General features: G+C 41.6%; 1 protein-coding gene across 3 annotated transcripts in view; it reads left to right on the forward strand.

The window, feature by feature from the left end:
- Positions 1 to 13,249, forward strand: part of PFKFB1 (6-phosphofructo-2-kinase/fructose-2,6-biphosphatase 1) — a 91,630-nt gene that overhangs the window by 55,513 nt on the left and 22,868 nt on the right. The window contains exons 4-9 of one of the 3 annotated variants that reach the window (XM_082717450.1): positions 191 to 257; positions 1,153 to 1,227; positions 1,699 to 1,755; positions 4,866 to 4,987; positions 8,741 to 8,948; positions 11,727 to 11,873. In XM_082717450.1, coding sequence (XP_082573576.1) covers positions 191 to 257; positions 1,153 to 1,227; positions 1,699 to 1,755; positions 4,866 to 4,987; positions 8,741 to 8,948; positions 11,727 to 11,873 — 676 coding nt within the window. The remainder of the gene's footprint in view (positions 1 to 190; positions 258 to 1,152; positions 1,228 to 1,698; positions 1,756 to 4,865; positions 4,988 to 8,740; positions 8,949 to 11,726; positions 11,874 to 13,249) is intronic. The other 2 variants (XM_082717451.1, XM_082717452.1) reach the window with 2 other exon arrangements.

Genomic DNA, 13,249 nt, shown 5'->3' on the forward strand with positions numbered 1-13,249 from the left:
TTTCAACTGTGTAACCTGTCTTGTGCTTGTCATGGTGCCTACAACATAAGATACCCTGTGTAAATGTTTCATAGATGAATAATTTAACGTGAAATTTCTGAGAGATGGTGCAAAAGATAATGGAAGGACATAGAGAGGAACTCATCTTGGGGACAGGGATTGTCTCTGTTTCTTTCTCCATCCTTTTCAGGCAGTGTGCCCTGGCAGCCCTGAAGGATGTCCATGACTATCTCAGCCATGAGGAAGGTCATGTTGCGGTAAGGAATTTTGCATTTTTTTCCTTCAAATTTCTGCCAGAATGAAGGCCCCTAGTATGTACTGAGCATTTACTATGTTCTATACACTATTCTAAGAACTTTGCACATATTAATTTAATTCCCCCCTCTCCCATGAGACAGGCATTGTTTTTATACTCCATTTTATAGCCCAGAAAAATGGTACAGAGAGATTGAATTATTTCCCAAGGTGGCACAGCATGACTACAACAAGGCCAAAACTAGAATTCAGGTTACATAGGTCCAAAATCTACACTCTTAACCACTGTGCTTTACCACCCCACCCCCAACAATTCAGAAAGACTACAGTATAGTTTAAGACTACAGTACAAACATTTTTTAGTTCTAGAGACTTACTTAAATGTCTAGCCAATTTAGTTTCATAGATGCTTGGGGTAAAATTTGTGAATTCTAAAAGGAGAAAATAGTCTCAAATTGTTCCACCTTAGGTGCTGAAGGTAGAGAGTTGTTTCCTGTTCTTGAAGAGCTCCAAAGTGATAGGAAAGAGGAAGCCTCAACTAGGAGTTGAGAGGATCCATTCTACTCTGCTCTGTTAGCAACTCTCGGTGGCCTTGGTTAAAGCAAATCCTTCCTCTAAGCATTGGTTATTTTACCTATAAAATTACCCTAGTAAAAACTTACAATTTTCCTCTTATTTATACCTACAGTCTGTTACATTTCTGGACTGACAGCAAGCACTCAATGAATGCTTAAGAAATTGGCATGAATCAATTATTTCAAGTCCTTCCTATTCTTCAAAACTCAATCAAGATCTATGTTTTACTGGAAGCCCTCCACCTAGCACAAGGATAGCCAAGGAGTAGGTGTTCTCCTAAAACCAGATTCAGAGTAAACCAATTTCATCATTGGCCTCTAGGTTTTTGATGCCACCAACACAACCAGAGAACGACGGTCACTAATTCTGCAGTTTGCTAAAGAACATGGTTACAAGGTATAGTAACATTCCCACTGTCATCTACAGCATACTTAATATAGTAGGCAAACTAGAGGACTCTAATCTGCCAAATCAACTACAAATTCAAGTTCAACATTGTAATTTGGTTATATGGCTTTCCAGATCACAAAAGCAACAAAACAGAACAGGAAAGAGGTGCCATATTGGACAATGGAACATAATTGCTGACAGGCAGACACCGTGGGGGTGGAAATGAGAAAGGAGGGAAGAGAACTACTACAAAAAGCATACATAAGAAGTAAAAACATAAAAGATAATCTAGGGTCATTCAGTTTTGAGTCAATATGTCTCATAAAACTCAGAATCCTGAAAAGTAACACTGTATGAAATTATGTTGTCATAGATGCCCCTAGGGATGACTCAAAGTCACTGAGAAGAGGTGAAGCTATGTTTGGCCCTACCAAATATAATTCCCTGATGGAAATTTCTCTTCTTTCTCTCTTATAGGTCTTTTTCATTGAGTCCATCTGTAATGACCCTGGCATCATTGCAGAAAACATCAGGGTAAGGAGTACCTTACCCTTTCCTCTTTACTTTTCCTCAGGCTTGAGTAACACATAAAAGACCTCTATGAGGTTATTAAAGGTGATATTCTTCTCTGAGCTTCCTATTCCTATTCTTATTCCTATTCCTAAGATTCCTATTCCTACTCCTAACTATTCTTCCTACTTCCTGTAGGAAGTATTTCCTGACCTTCCTATTCTACAATAACCCTATGAAATTTAAAGAAGCCATAATATAGAGTCATTAATATACACTGGGCACCAAACTTGACTCTTACTGATTTGTTACAACAACCTGCATGTTAGGAATCATTTCATTGTTGAAGAGAGGAAACAGTTTCTAAGAGAAGAGTTTTTCAAAGCCTCATACAACCAGAAAGAAGTAGAAGTGGGACTGGACCTCAGGCTTGTATCAGAAATGTAACTGCTTTTAGATTCTGGACATGTGCTCTAGAACTGGGTCATCTGACACATTTTACTGTTCCTTGTTTCATGAAATTACTGGAGCTCAGGGACAGAAGAGACCTTATAGGTTACCTCCCTTAACCCTCCGTTACATAGTTGAAATCTCAGCTAAATATTTGTCTATATTTTCTTTTTATACCTCCAATAAAAAGAGACTCATTTCTTCATCAAATGCAGTCCAATCAAGCTGAAATTTGCCTCCCTGAAGTTTTAACTGATTAGTCGTATTTTTGTCTCTTAGGGCATAGAACATTTCCAACCCCTGTTATTCATCCACCCTTCCATCTATCCATTTACTGATTCAACAAAAATTTAATATATACAACTGTACTGGGCCATTCTGTGTACTCAAGACATAGAGGAGAATGCTGCCCTTGATCTCACAGTCTAGTGAGAGATACTTGGAGATACTGACAAGTTTATAGACATAACTGTATGTCTGGGCTGAGATGAAGAAATAAAGGAGGCTCTGGGAGAACACTGTTGAATACCTAGCCTTGCATGGGAGGGATAGATGTGTACCAGGGAAGACTTAACAATGAAAGCAATAGCTGGCCTGAATCTTGAGGAATGCAAATGGAATTTGACAGGTGAAGAATTGGATATAAAGGAATAGCATATACTAATTACTGTATCTCCACAGAACTATAAGAAGTTCAAGTTGTCTAGAGCAAAGTGTGTAGAGGAATAGAAGTGCAATGGGAAATGAGATGAAGAAATTATTTTGGAATCAATTATTACAAATGGGTCACCTGATAAAATAGTTTACACTGTGCCTTAAAGGATATAAGAAAATGGTGAAGAGTTTTAAGCACAGGAATGCCATGGTCAGATGGGCATGTTAAAAAATATCTTTCTGGCTGCTAGTATGAGGAATACATCAGAAATAACAAGACTGTAGACAAGAGTAACTAGTCACAAACCTAGAGTAAGTGTCCAGGCAAGAAAGAATGGAAATCAATAGGAGGGATATTTAGAAGATAGAATGGAGAGGGTCTTGTGCCTGCTGAGAGGTGAGGGATGAAGATGCATCTAGGATGACTCCCGTATTTTTTCTAGGCTCAGGTAACTGAATGGGTGATAGCACCATTCACTGAGATAACAAATGTGGGTGGAGAAGATAAGCATGGGGAATTAAGAGACATTAACCTTTCAGAAATTTAAAGCCAACATGCCATGTTCTCTCATTCAACACTCAATACATGTATGCCATTATGACCCCTGGCCAAAATCTCCTGTTCCTCTTCTTTGGCCATTTCTCACATCACAATTTCTGATCCTCTTTTATAACTTTTTAATTTTTTAATTTAAATTCAATTAATTAACATACAGTGTAGTATTAGTTTCAGAAGTAGAGTTAGTGATTCATCAGTTGCATATAACAACCATTGCTCATTACACCAAGTGCCCTTCTTAATGCTTATCACCCAGTTACCCCATCCCCCCATCCGCCTCCCCTTCAGCAAACCTGTTTGTTTCCAATAGTTAAGAGTCTCTTTTTTTAATTATTTATTTTTTTATAAACATATAATATATTTTTATCCCCAGGGGTACAGGTCTGTGAATCGCCAGGTTTACACATTTCACAGCACTCACCAAAGCACATACCCTCCCCAATGTCCATAACCCCACCCCCCTTCTTCCCAATCCCCCTCCCCCCAGCAACCCTCAGTTTGTTTTGTGAGATTAAGAGTCACTTATGATTTGTCTTCCTCTCTGATTTTATTTTCCCCTCCCTTCCCCTATGATCTTCTGATTTGTTTCTTAAATTCCATATATGAATGAAATCAGGGCACCTGGGTGGTTCAGTCTTTTAAGCATCTGCCTTCAGGTCAGGTCATGATTCCAGAGTCCTGGAATTGAGTCCTGCATTGGGCTCCCTGCTCAACAGGGAGTCTGCTTCTCCCTCTTCTTCTGCCCATTCCCCCTGCTCACGCTCACTCTCTCTCAAATAAATAAAATATTATTTAAAGAAATCATACAATAATTGTCTTTATCTGATTAGCTTATTTCTTATTCTTATTCCTTATGACTCAGCATAATACCCTCTAGTTCCAGGGGCACCTGGGTGGCTCAGTGGGTTAAGCCTCTGCCTTCAGCTCAGGTCATGATCTCAGGGTCCTGAGATCAAACCCTGCATCCGGCTCTCTGCTCGGCGGGGAGTCGGTGGGGAGTCTGCTTCCCCCTGACTCTCTGCCTACTTGTGATCTCTCTCTGTCAAATAAATAAATAAAATCTTTAAAAAAACTACTAGTTCCATTCATGTTGTTGCAAATGGTAAGATTTCATCTTTTTAAGGGCTGAGTAATATAGATATAGATATACACCACATCTTCTTTTTTCATTTAAATTCAATTAACCAACCCACATCTTCTTTTAAATATTCTTCTTAAACACCGTGTTCTCTAGAACTGAGTACAATATAACAGACCTTGTTTAATCACATCGAAATAAAGCATAAGAAGTCACACATTCTAAGTTCTCTTTAATTGACTGATTTGTAACTTGGCAAGACCTTTTGTCTAAGTCTCAATTTCCTCATCTTTATGATGAGGGATGTTGTACTCAGTGATCTCTAAGGGCACTTCCAAAGTTCACTGTTAGAGTCTCTGTCTCTCACAGTTCCTCTGTTCTCCCTTTTCCTAGCAAGTAAAACTTGGCAGCCCTGATTACATAGACTGTGACCAAGAAAAGGTTCTGGAAGACTTTCTGAAGAGAATTGAATGCTATGAGGTCAACTACCAACCCTTGGATGATGAACTGGACAGGTAAGAACCCAGAACCCTAAAATCCAGGACTAGATCTTTACCCCTATTTTGATGTTTTTTAGTACCTGTGGAAATGTCCTTTTCTGGGTCTCACCTTCTCTATCTGTAACGTCAGGGAGCTAGAATCAATGATTTCCCTTTAGCACTCTCCAAGTTCTAATTGTCTGAGGTAGTAAATCTTTGATATATAAAAGGTCCATGAGAGTGTTAAAGTAGTGCCTTCCTGACCAATATGAACAGATCAGGACCCTGATCTCTAAGAACAAATTCTTCCCTCCTGTAGTTGTTGCTTTTATTTTTTTCAAAAGCATTCCTCACACATGGATGCCACCTTCTTTGTTTCATTGAATCCCCTCAGCACCCCTATAAAGGAAGCCAAAATAGATCTTATGTTCATAAGTTTTCAAGAAGAGGAAATTGAATCTTAGATGAAACCACTTGCCAAGCTCCCAGCACTAATCAAGGGGTAGAACTAGAATTCTAACCATATATTTTGTCTCCTACTCATGTCTCTTTTCATAAACCCATGTACCTTTTCAATCAATAATTATCCGGCCTCTTTGAGTTGTGGTGTACATAAGAGTATAAATACTGTCAAGAAAGGTGGTTTCCATCTGCAGATAGCTTCCATAGTGGCTTGATATATGGGAAGACACATGAAAATATGAAACTCTCATTCATAATGTCAGCTAAAAATTAGAAACATGTTAGCTGGAATATGTGAGTTTCAGACATAGGATATTCCCAGAGTCCTCAAAATGGGTTGTGATGCGAGAAGACTCTGGTCATCTAGAACCTTATGGCCCCAAATGACGAGTATGAGGAGGCCTCAAATAGTTAATAAAACCTTAGGAAGTTTAAACAATGTCCTTCCAGCTTTGCCCAACCAAAGTCCTAAGAGGCAAGTATTGTTACTGCATTGCTCATAGATGTAGAAATTGAGACCCAGAACTGTGCATGGACTTAACTAAGGCCACATAATGAATCAGTAGAACATTTATTCAAACCCTTATCTCACTCTTCAGGCCAAATTTTACTCTTCCCACATCCCTGTATCATAAAGAAGTGTCACATGAGGCTTAGACTCTTGGTGCAAGAAGCAGGAACTTTATATACAATTGTAAAGACTGTTCACTGTGCAAAGACAACCAGGTCAAGGGTACACTTGTTTTCCTCACCGAGGCATGTGTGTTGGAGTGGGGATGTTTCTTTCTTGAGGAAAGTGTACTTTATTCAAATTTCCACAAATGCACCATTCAGGCTAGCAGCATATGTTGAAAAGAGCTTGAAGGGAAGCTAAAGTGAAAGAAGCATTGAGAAAGCCCCTAGTATTCAGCATAGAATTCTGAGGGTGCTCAGGTAGTGTTTGATGAATCAGTTTAGGCCTAAAGATGACATATTCTGAAGTTTGACTTTATTTCAAGATTTTTACATCCATGTATCAGGGCCCAGCCAAAGCTGTGCCCTAGGAATCCAAAGAGAGAAGGGTTGTCCCTGCTGTGAGAGAATGCACATTTAGTTGGAGAAACCAATGAACATGCAGGTGATCAGAATTGTAGAAATTGTAAACCAAGTGGGCTAAAGGAATACAGAGGAGAAAACTCAGCTCAGCTTGGGAAGAAAGATGTGGAAGAGCAGGTTTACCCAGTATAGGCATGTGTTTGGGGTACCAGAAAGGTGGAGGCTACCAAAAATAGGAATAAAACAATCTGTAAAGTATTTACTATTTTAATTTCAAAACCAGCATCAATGTGGTCAAAATGGAGGAAAAAACCACAAAATTTCGTGGGACCTCCTCATATAATATAGTGTATGATTTTTATTTTAGATTTCACATAGTAGAGATAGGCACTAGCTTATATATTACTTTCAGTGGGAAGCACCTCTAAATGACTTCATGTGATTCTGGGCTCAAAGACGTCCTAGAGAGAGTGAATGTGTTGGCTCTCAAAGAATGGATACATAGGAGCTCAGCTTTGGAAAGCAGGAAAGGAATGTCTTTAAGCAAACAGAACAGCATTTTGGAATACTGTAGTTAAATATGAATAAAAGTAGGGGAGTTTAGAAAATATTCCAGCAAAATCATAAAGGCTAGATTGAAACAGAGAAATTATGGGCATGGGTGTGGGTATGGGACTATGAGGTGAAGCCAAGCAGGGCCAGTGTGTGCAGGTACATAGAATGTCAGACTAAACAAGAAGTTGAAAGCTCTCCTAGAACTACCCAGGACCTAGCACCAGGAATAGACAGTAATTAGGCAACAAGGCTACATCAGATATTTTCCACCACGAGGTTCTGAGACTCTTAGACAAGATAGTTGGAGAGAGTAACCTTAAGCATATCATTTCCACTCTCTGTGCTTCAGTTTCCTCTCCTATAAAACACAGCTAATAATCCTTGATTCCTAGGACGATTATGAGGATTCATGTATTTCGAAGTCCCCACTCCCTGCCAGATGCACAAAAGAAAATGCTTAGCAAGTGCAAATGTCCTGCAGAAACCATTGGATATAGATGACAGGGATGGGCATGATTAAGTATGATACAGATTAAAAGGCCATCTCTAGGAAGATCAGAGATGAGGCTTTCTGAAACCAAACCCATCAGCCACTGCTTTACCTGCCTTGGGTTAATTTAGCTATTTCTATTTACCTTGTTTTGCTACTGTGCATCCAGGGTTCCTGGTATGTCACCCCATTGGTGCAGCCTTCCCCACTTCTTCCAAGGGATCTTCTTGAACTCCATATAGTCCAACAACTAAAGGACTCATGCCTGGTACAGCAGGGACCTCAGAAGACTTACTCCATGGTTCTAGTCCTCTAATTAGTGTTGCTCACTCCCAGCTCCTCTGCAGACAGGTTGTTGAATAGTTTGATTATCACTCTGTGTATAGTTATTAATTCATGACTAGAGCACAGAATTGAGGGGATAAAATGGGGCTTGAAGCAAGGACCACAGGATTTCCATGTTGTGGACCATCTCTGCATCCCCACATCCTAATACTTGGCACATCTAAGAGACTGTTTATGGAAGGGTTGTTGAGCATTGGTCACATGTTTCCAAGTGTATGTTCTTGATTGAAGGAAGAGCTTCCAAAGGGGAGATGCTGAGTCCCCACCTCAAGGACAATGGTTAGAACAAAGGAGGGTGCGTTTGTTGACTGCATGACATATAGGGGGGAAAAAAAACTTTTTTCCCTTTCTGAGTGAGAAGAGACCTACACACACAGACACAACTGTGCACAGACACAATCTGGTAGCTGCCTGTCTGGTGTCAAATACAATATATCATAACAGGGGACTTAAAGAATAGAGGTACAGAACTCAGCTTGAGATTTAGAAGATTGTGTAGACAATTCAGGAGCTTCCAGTAAGATGTGGGAGGCAGCCAGGGTCACAGGATTACTGCTTTTCTCTGAGTATGTCATGAGTGTGAACTATGAAGAACAGAACCCAGATCCCTGGAGTGTAAAAAGTGATTGTGAAAAGTTGGCTTGGATCAAGCTGAAACTGAAGAAAGGAAACAGCGGAAGGTGGTAACAGCCAGTGAGCTCTGTAAGGTGGCTGGGAGCGAAGTCTCTAGAACAGGTACCCAGAATAGGGCAAAGCATGACATTTTGATAGCAGAAAGGTAGGTGAAAGCTACATTGTAGAAGAGGCTTGAAGGCAGGGTGTGGGGATGGGGCTTTGTCTTGGGATCAGCCTCTCCATCATCATCCCCTGAGCTGCACTTTCTTCTTCTTGGGCTGGCCTAGCCACCTCTCCTACATCAAGATCTTCGATGTGGGCACACGATACATGGTGAACCGAGTACAGGACCACATCCAGAGCCGCGCAGTCTACTATCTCATGAACATCCACGTCACACCCCGATCCATCTACCTATGCCGGCATGGAGAGAGTGAACTCAACCTCAGAGGCCGCATTGGAGGTGACTCTGGCCTCTCAGCTCGGGGAAAGCAGGTAAGAAGGGACCCAGGCACACTGAGGCATTGGGTAAGCTGGCCCAGGTGGGCTGGGGCTGATGGTACAGCTACTGCCTGGGTCCTAAGGATGGGGGGGTCAGTGACAGGGTAAAAGCAGGTTCTGGTCACACCTGCTCTTCCACCCAATCAGTCACTCAGTCTTGACCCATCCTTGAATGACTCCCATGTGCTAACAACACCTGCATGTCTGTTAGCTTGGTCTTGGCACTTCATGCCTGTCCAGATCTGCTTGCTCTTGCAGCCCCATTACAGTGAACACCCCTCACACTTGCCTGACTGATTCCTCTCCTCTCTCTCTCAACTCTGTGCCTTTGCTTGTGCAGTTTTCCCCACCTAGGTTTCTCTCCTAGGTTGCTGTCAGCTGGTGACCATCACATGCCCTGACAGCTGCCCTTATATGCCCCATCCTTGAATCTATTTTCTCCCTTATTCAGGGCTAATGCCACAACCCCTACCCCCACTTCAGGCCATTCCATTTTCAGCACTTGTTCTCCACCAGTTACTGCTCTTTTCCTGCCCTCTCTCTCCCACCTCCTTCCAGGGTCCAGCTTCTGCTCCCTGGTTTGGCCCAGGAAGCCCTCCCCTGTCCCTTCCTGCCCTCCCAGGCAGGTCACTGTGCCCTGGACTTAATCTGTTCCAGTTCTAGCTCATCTCTGACTGTGGCATTATTCTCTTCTCTCCAGCCAAGCATAGTAACCTGCACCTTAAGGATATAAAATAAAATAAGGCACACATTTTCCTTAATGTTTGGCCCTGTGCCTGGGCTTGTTAACACAGTTATTGTTCTTGCTGGGAGGATGGCTTGGGTAGAAAAATTGGGAAATGGGGTGCAGGAGGGAGGAAGCACTCTCTTTTACTGGGCACCTGTGCACAGCGACAGCACCTTCTGCTTCCACAAGTGTGACCTTATTCAATCCTCACAACAGCTCTGTGCGGTAGACATTACCATTAATGGTTCATGAAATCTAAGGAAGCTGAGGCCCAGGGAGGAGAAAAGAGCAGCCCCAGGTCATGTAACCAATTAAAAAAGAGCCAGGATTGAAAACCAGGCTTTCCTGTCTACCCCTCTTCATCCCCCACTGCAGAAGTGGTAGTGTCCTAAGCATGGCACTGCACTGGAAGGCCTGGTCCTCATGGTTCCCTTTCGGTTACTTCAGACTGTCAGGCTCCCCTTGAGGTGGACTCAGACCTTTGATTCCCACCTATCTCACTCTTCAGAGCAGAGTAGAGGATACTGGTGGCATTACCCTTTCCCTATGGCACTACCTGCAGCCAGGGGTCTCTTGGTTGAGGCCAGCTATGGCTCTGCCCATACATCTCAATACCCAGTTTGGACACATGGCCATCTCCACAATACATGCTGCCCTTGAACACAAACATGTGCATGTACAGGTAAATGCCTGGCACCAACCTTCATACTTATGGGCACAGTGCACCATGAAATTTACAAAACACTTTCTCATTGGCTGTCACTCATAATCAATCACAGAGGCTGTCACCTACTGTATGTCAAGAGCACTCTATGTGTTCCTCTTCCACTATCTAATGTGATGCTCAAAGGAGATGTTCAGTGAGCTAATGGTGTTTACAACTTACAGGCAGAAGATATAAAGCCACGGAGAAACAGGGATGTGTTCCAGGTCACACAGGGACATATAAGGAAGTTGGGAAAGTTTAACCCCTGTTGCCTACTTCCCAATCAAGGGCTCCTTCCGCCAGAGCACACTGACTACTGACTCATAATTCATAATTAGAATGTGTATACAAAATATTTACATTTGTACATACACATGTGTACATATAAATAAATCTATGCATTTGTGCCAGTGTTCCTCATGTTACTACCTGTGACTAATAACATGATGTTATGCAAAAGAACAAACCACTTGCTCATTTGGGTTCCCACAGCCTTTCATGTTTCCTTTCAGTACTGTCATTGTTTCCCTACTGGACTGGCTCTGTCTTGAGAACGGGACACCCTGATACCCAGCCCATGATCACACACACTCAGTATATGTTTGAATGACCTTAGAATCTGGGTTCCAAGACCCCAACTCAGGAAAATAAGAATCCCCAGAGTCAAAAGTAAATGTCCCCAAATCACACACCCCCTACTTCTGGACCACACTCTGAGTACCCAAAACCCAGAATCCCCTACACTTCTGGCCTGGAGTCTGCTCTCCATGCCTGTGTGGGCCTATCTCAGAGTCTGTCCGCCTGAGAACAGGCCATATCACAGTAGTGTGTAGCCCTCAGCAAAGGAGTGACCAAACAGTCACTGTTTGTGGATCATGGGAATCAGTGGAAATGGGGTGTGAATAGAATTTGGTCATGTGACTAGGTTATCTACAAACATGTACTCAAAACACCTACAAGTGCAGGATGGAGCCACAAATGAGAAGAGAAGGGAGGTTGACTGGGTAAAGTGCCTCCATTTGTAGTCTTGTCCCAGGCTCCACAATTGCCAGAGGTGGGTTCTTTGAATGAATAACTGAGCAAGGGGTTTCTTAAACAAGCATCAATTAACACACACACACATACACACACACACAAACATATACATACATAAACACACATACCTGTTTCTATTCCCTTGATCCTTGTCATATCTCTGTTTATAAATTGGAAACACTTAAATTCTACTCTTTCTTGTTTATCATCATTTCACCATTTGTGGCAGATCTCATAGCTACTCTGTTTTCTTTCATCTCTCTCTCTCTCCCCTCTTCTCATCTTCTGCAACCCCACTCCCCAGTACGCCTATGCCCTGGCCAACTTCATTCAGTCCCAGGGCATCAGCTCCCTGAAGGTGTGGACCAGCCACATGAAGAGGACTATCCAGACAGCTGAGGCCCTGGGTGTTCCCTATGAGCAGTGGAAGGCCCTGAACGAAATTGATGCGGTGAGATCATGGGCGATGAATTTCCTGGTAGTTAATGGGACTTGACTCGGGCTTATCCCCTCGGTTGCCTCTTCTTTGGCTCCTATGAAGAACACAATTAATTCAACAAGTATTTCTCAGCAACCAGCCATGCACCATACACTGTTCTGTGTGTTGGAGATCCAGTGAAGCCCAGAATAGACATGTTCTCTGTCCTCATGGAGCCCAAAGGCAGGCCATAAATAAGACAGTGCACATCCTATGACAAAATGTTGTAAGAAGGGAAGTATAAGGGAGATGAGGTTGGAAAGGAGGCATCTCAAAGCATTTTATACTTCATGTTGAAATATTTGGATGCTGCCCTAAAAATGGAAAGCCAAAGATGCAGTCTAAGTCAAGAAGTGGCCTGGATGTGATTCACATTCTTAAAAAGAAGACAAGACCATATTATTTCATATATTCAGAATGTAATAAACAATGATAAAAGAAGAGATAAACAAAAAACAGACTCTTTAGTAAACTGGTGGTTGTCAGAAGGGAGGTGGGCAGGGGGACGAGTGAAATAGCCACAGCATATTAAGAGTATACTTATCTTGATGAGCACTGAGAAATGTATAGAATTATTGAATTATTATATTATACACCTAAAATTAATATAACAGTGTAAGTTAATTATACTTGATTAATATAAATAAATAAGTAAATAGCCATTCTGATCATGTGTGGAAACTAGTTAGGAAAAGGGCTAGACTGAGCACGTAGAACAGTATGGGGATGGTTGCGTTAATCCAGGCAAAAGGTGACAATGGACTAAAATAGTGGTATTGGAAATAGAATGAAGAAAAAGACCATCTGACCCTCATAACATAATAATCTTGCTTCAGAGTCAGGTTTCCCCATGTGCCTTTTGCAAAAGTGTTTTTTTTCCTCCCCATTGTCTCACCTGGATTATAGTTATACTGACATCAGGTAGCAGTCCACAGGTTATGATTGTTAGACCTAAAAGTAAAAGCTTTATCACAAATATAGTTAACTTTCATGTAGTTAGGTTAACTTGCTTGCCTGGTAGATATACTTCAATGAATGCAAAGAAGTATATGTGTGTCTACATATATACACATGTACTTAGCTATAGATGTACAGAGATACACATATTAAAAAAGGAATATATAGTATCATTCTACATATCACATATAATTGCTATAAAATACACTCAAGAAAATATATAAACCCTTCATCATGAGAGATCAGTCACTACTTGTTTCTGGCCCACATGTGGTATAAACATTTATTGGATACCTACTCTGTTTCAGGCTCTGGGGTGGTATTGGAGAAAGAGATTTATTTTTGTCTTCACTGAATTTTTGGTCAAAACAGGATAGACAGAAAAAAAGAAA

Source organism: Mustela nivalis, assembly GCF_964662115.1.
Source record: "Mustela nivalis genome assembly, chromosome: X".
NCBI classification, from domain to species: domain Eukaryota; kingdom Metazoa; phylum Chordata; class Mammalia; order Carnivora; family Mustelidae; genus Mustela; species Mustela nivalis.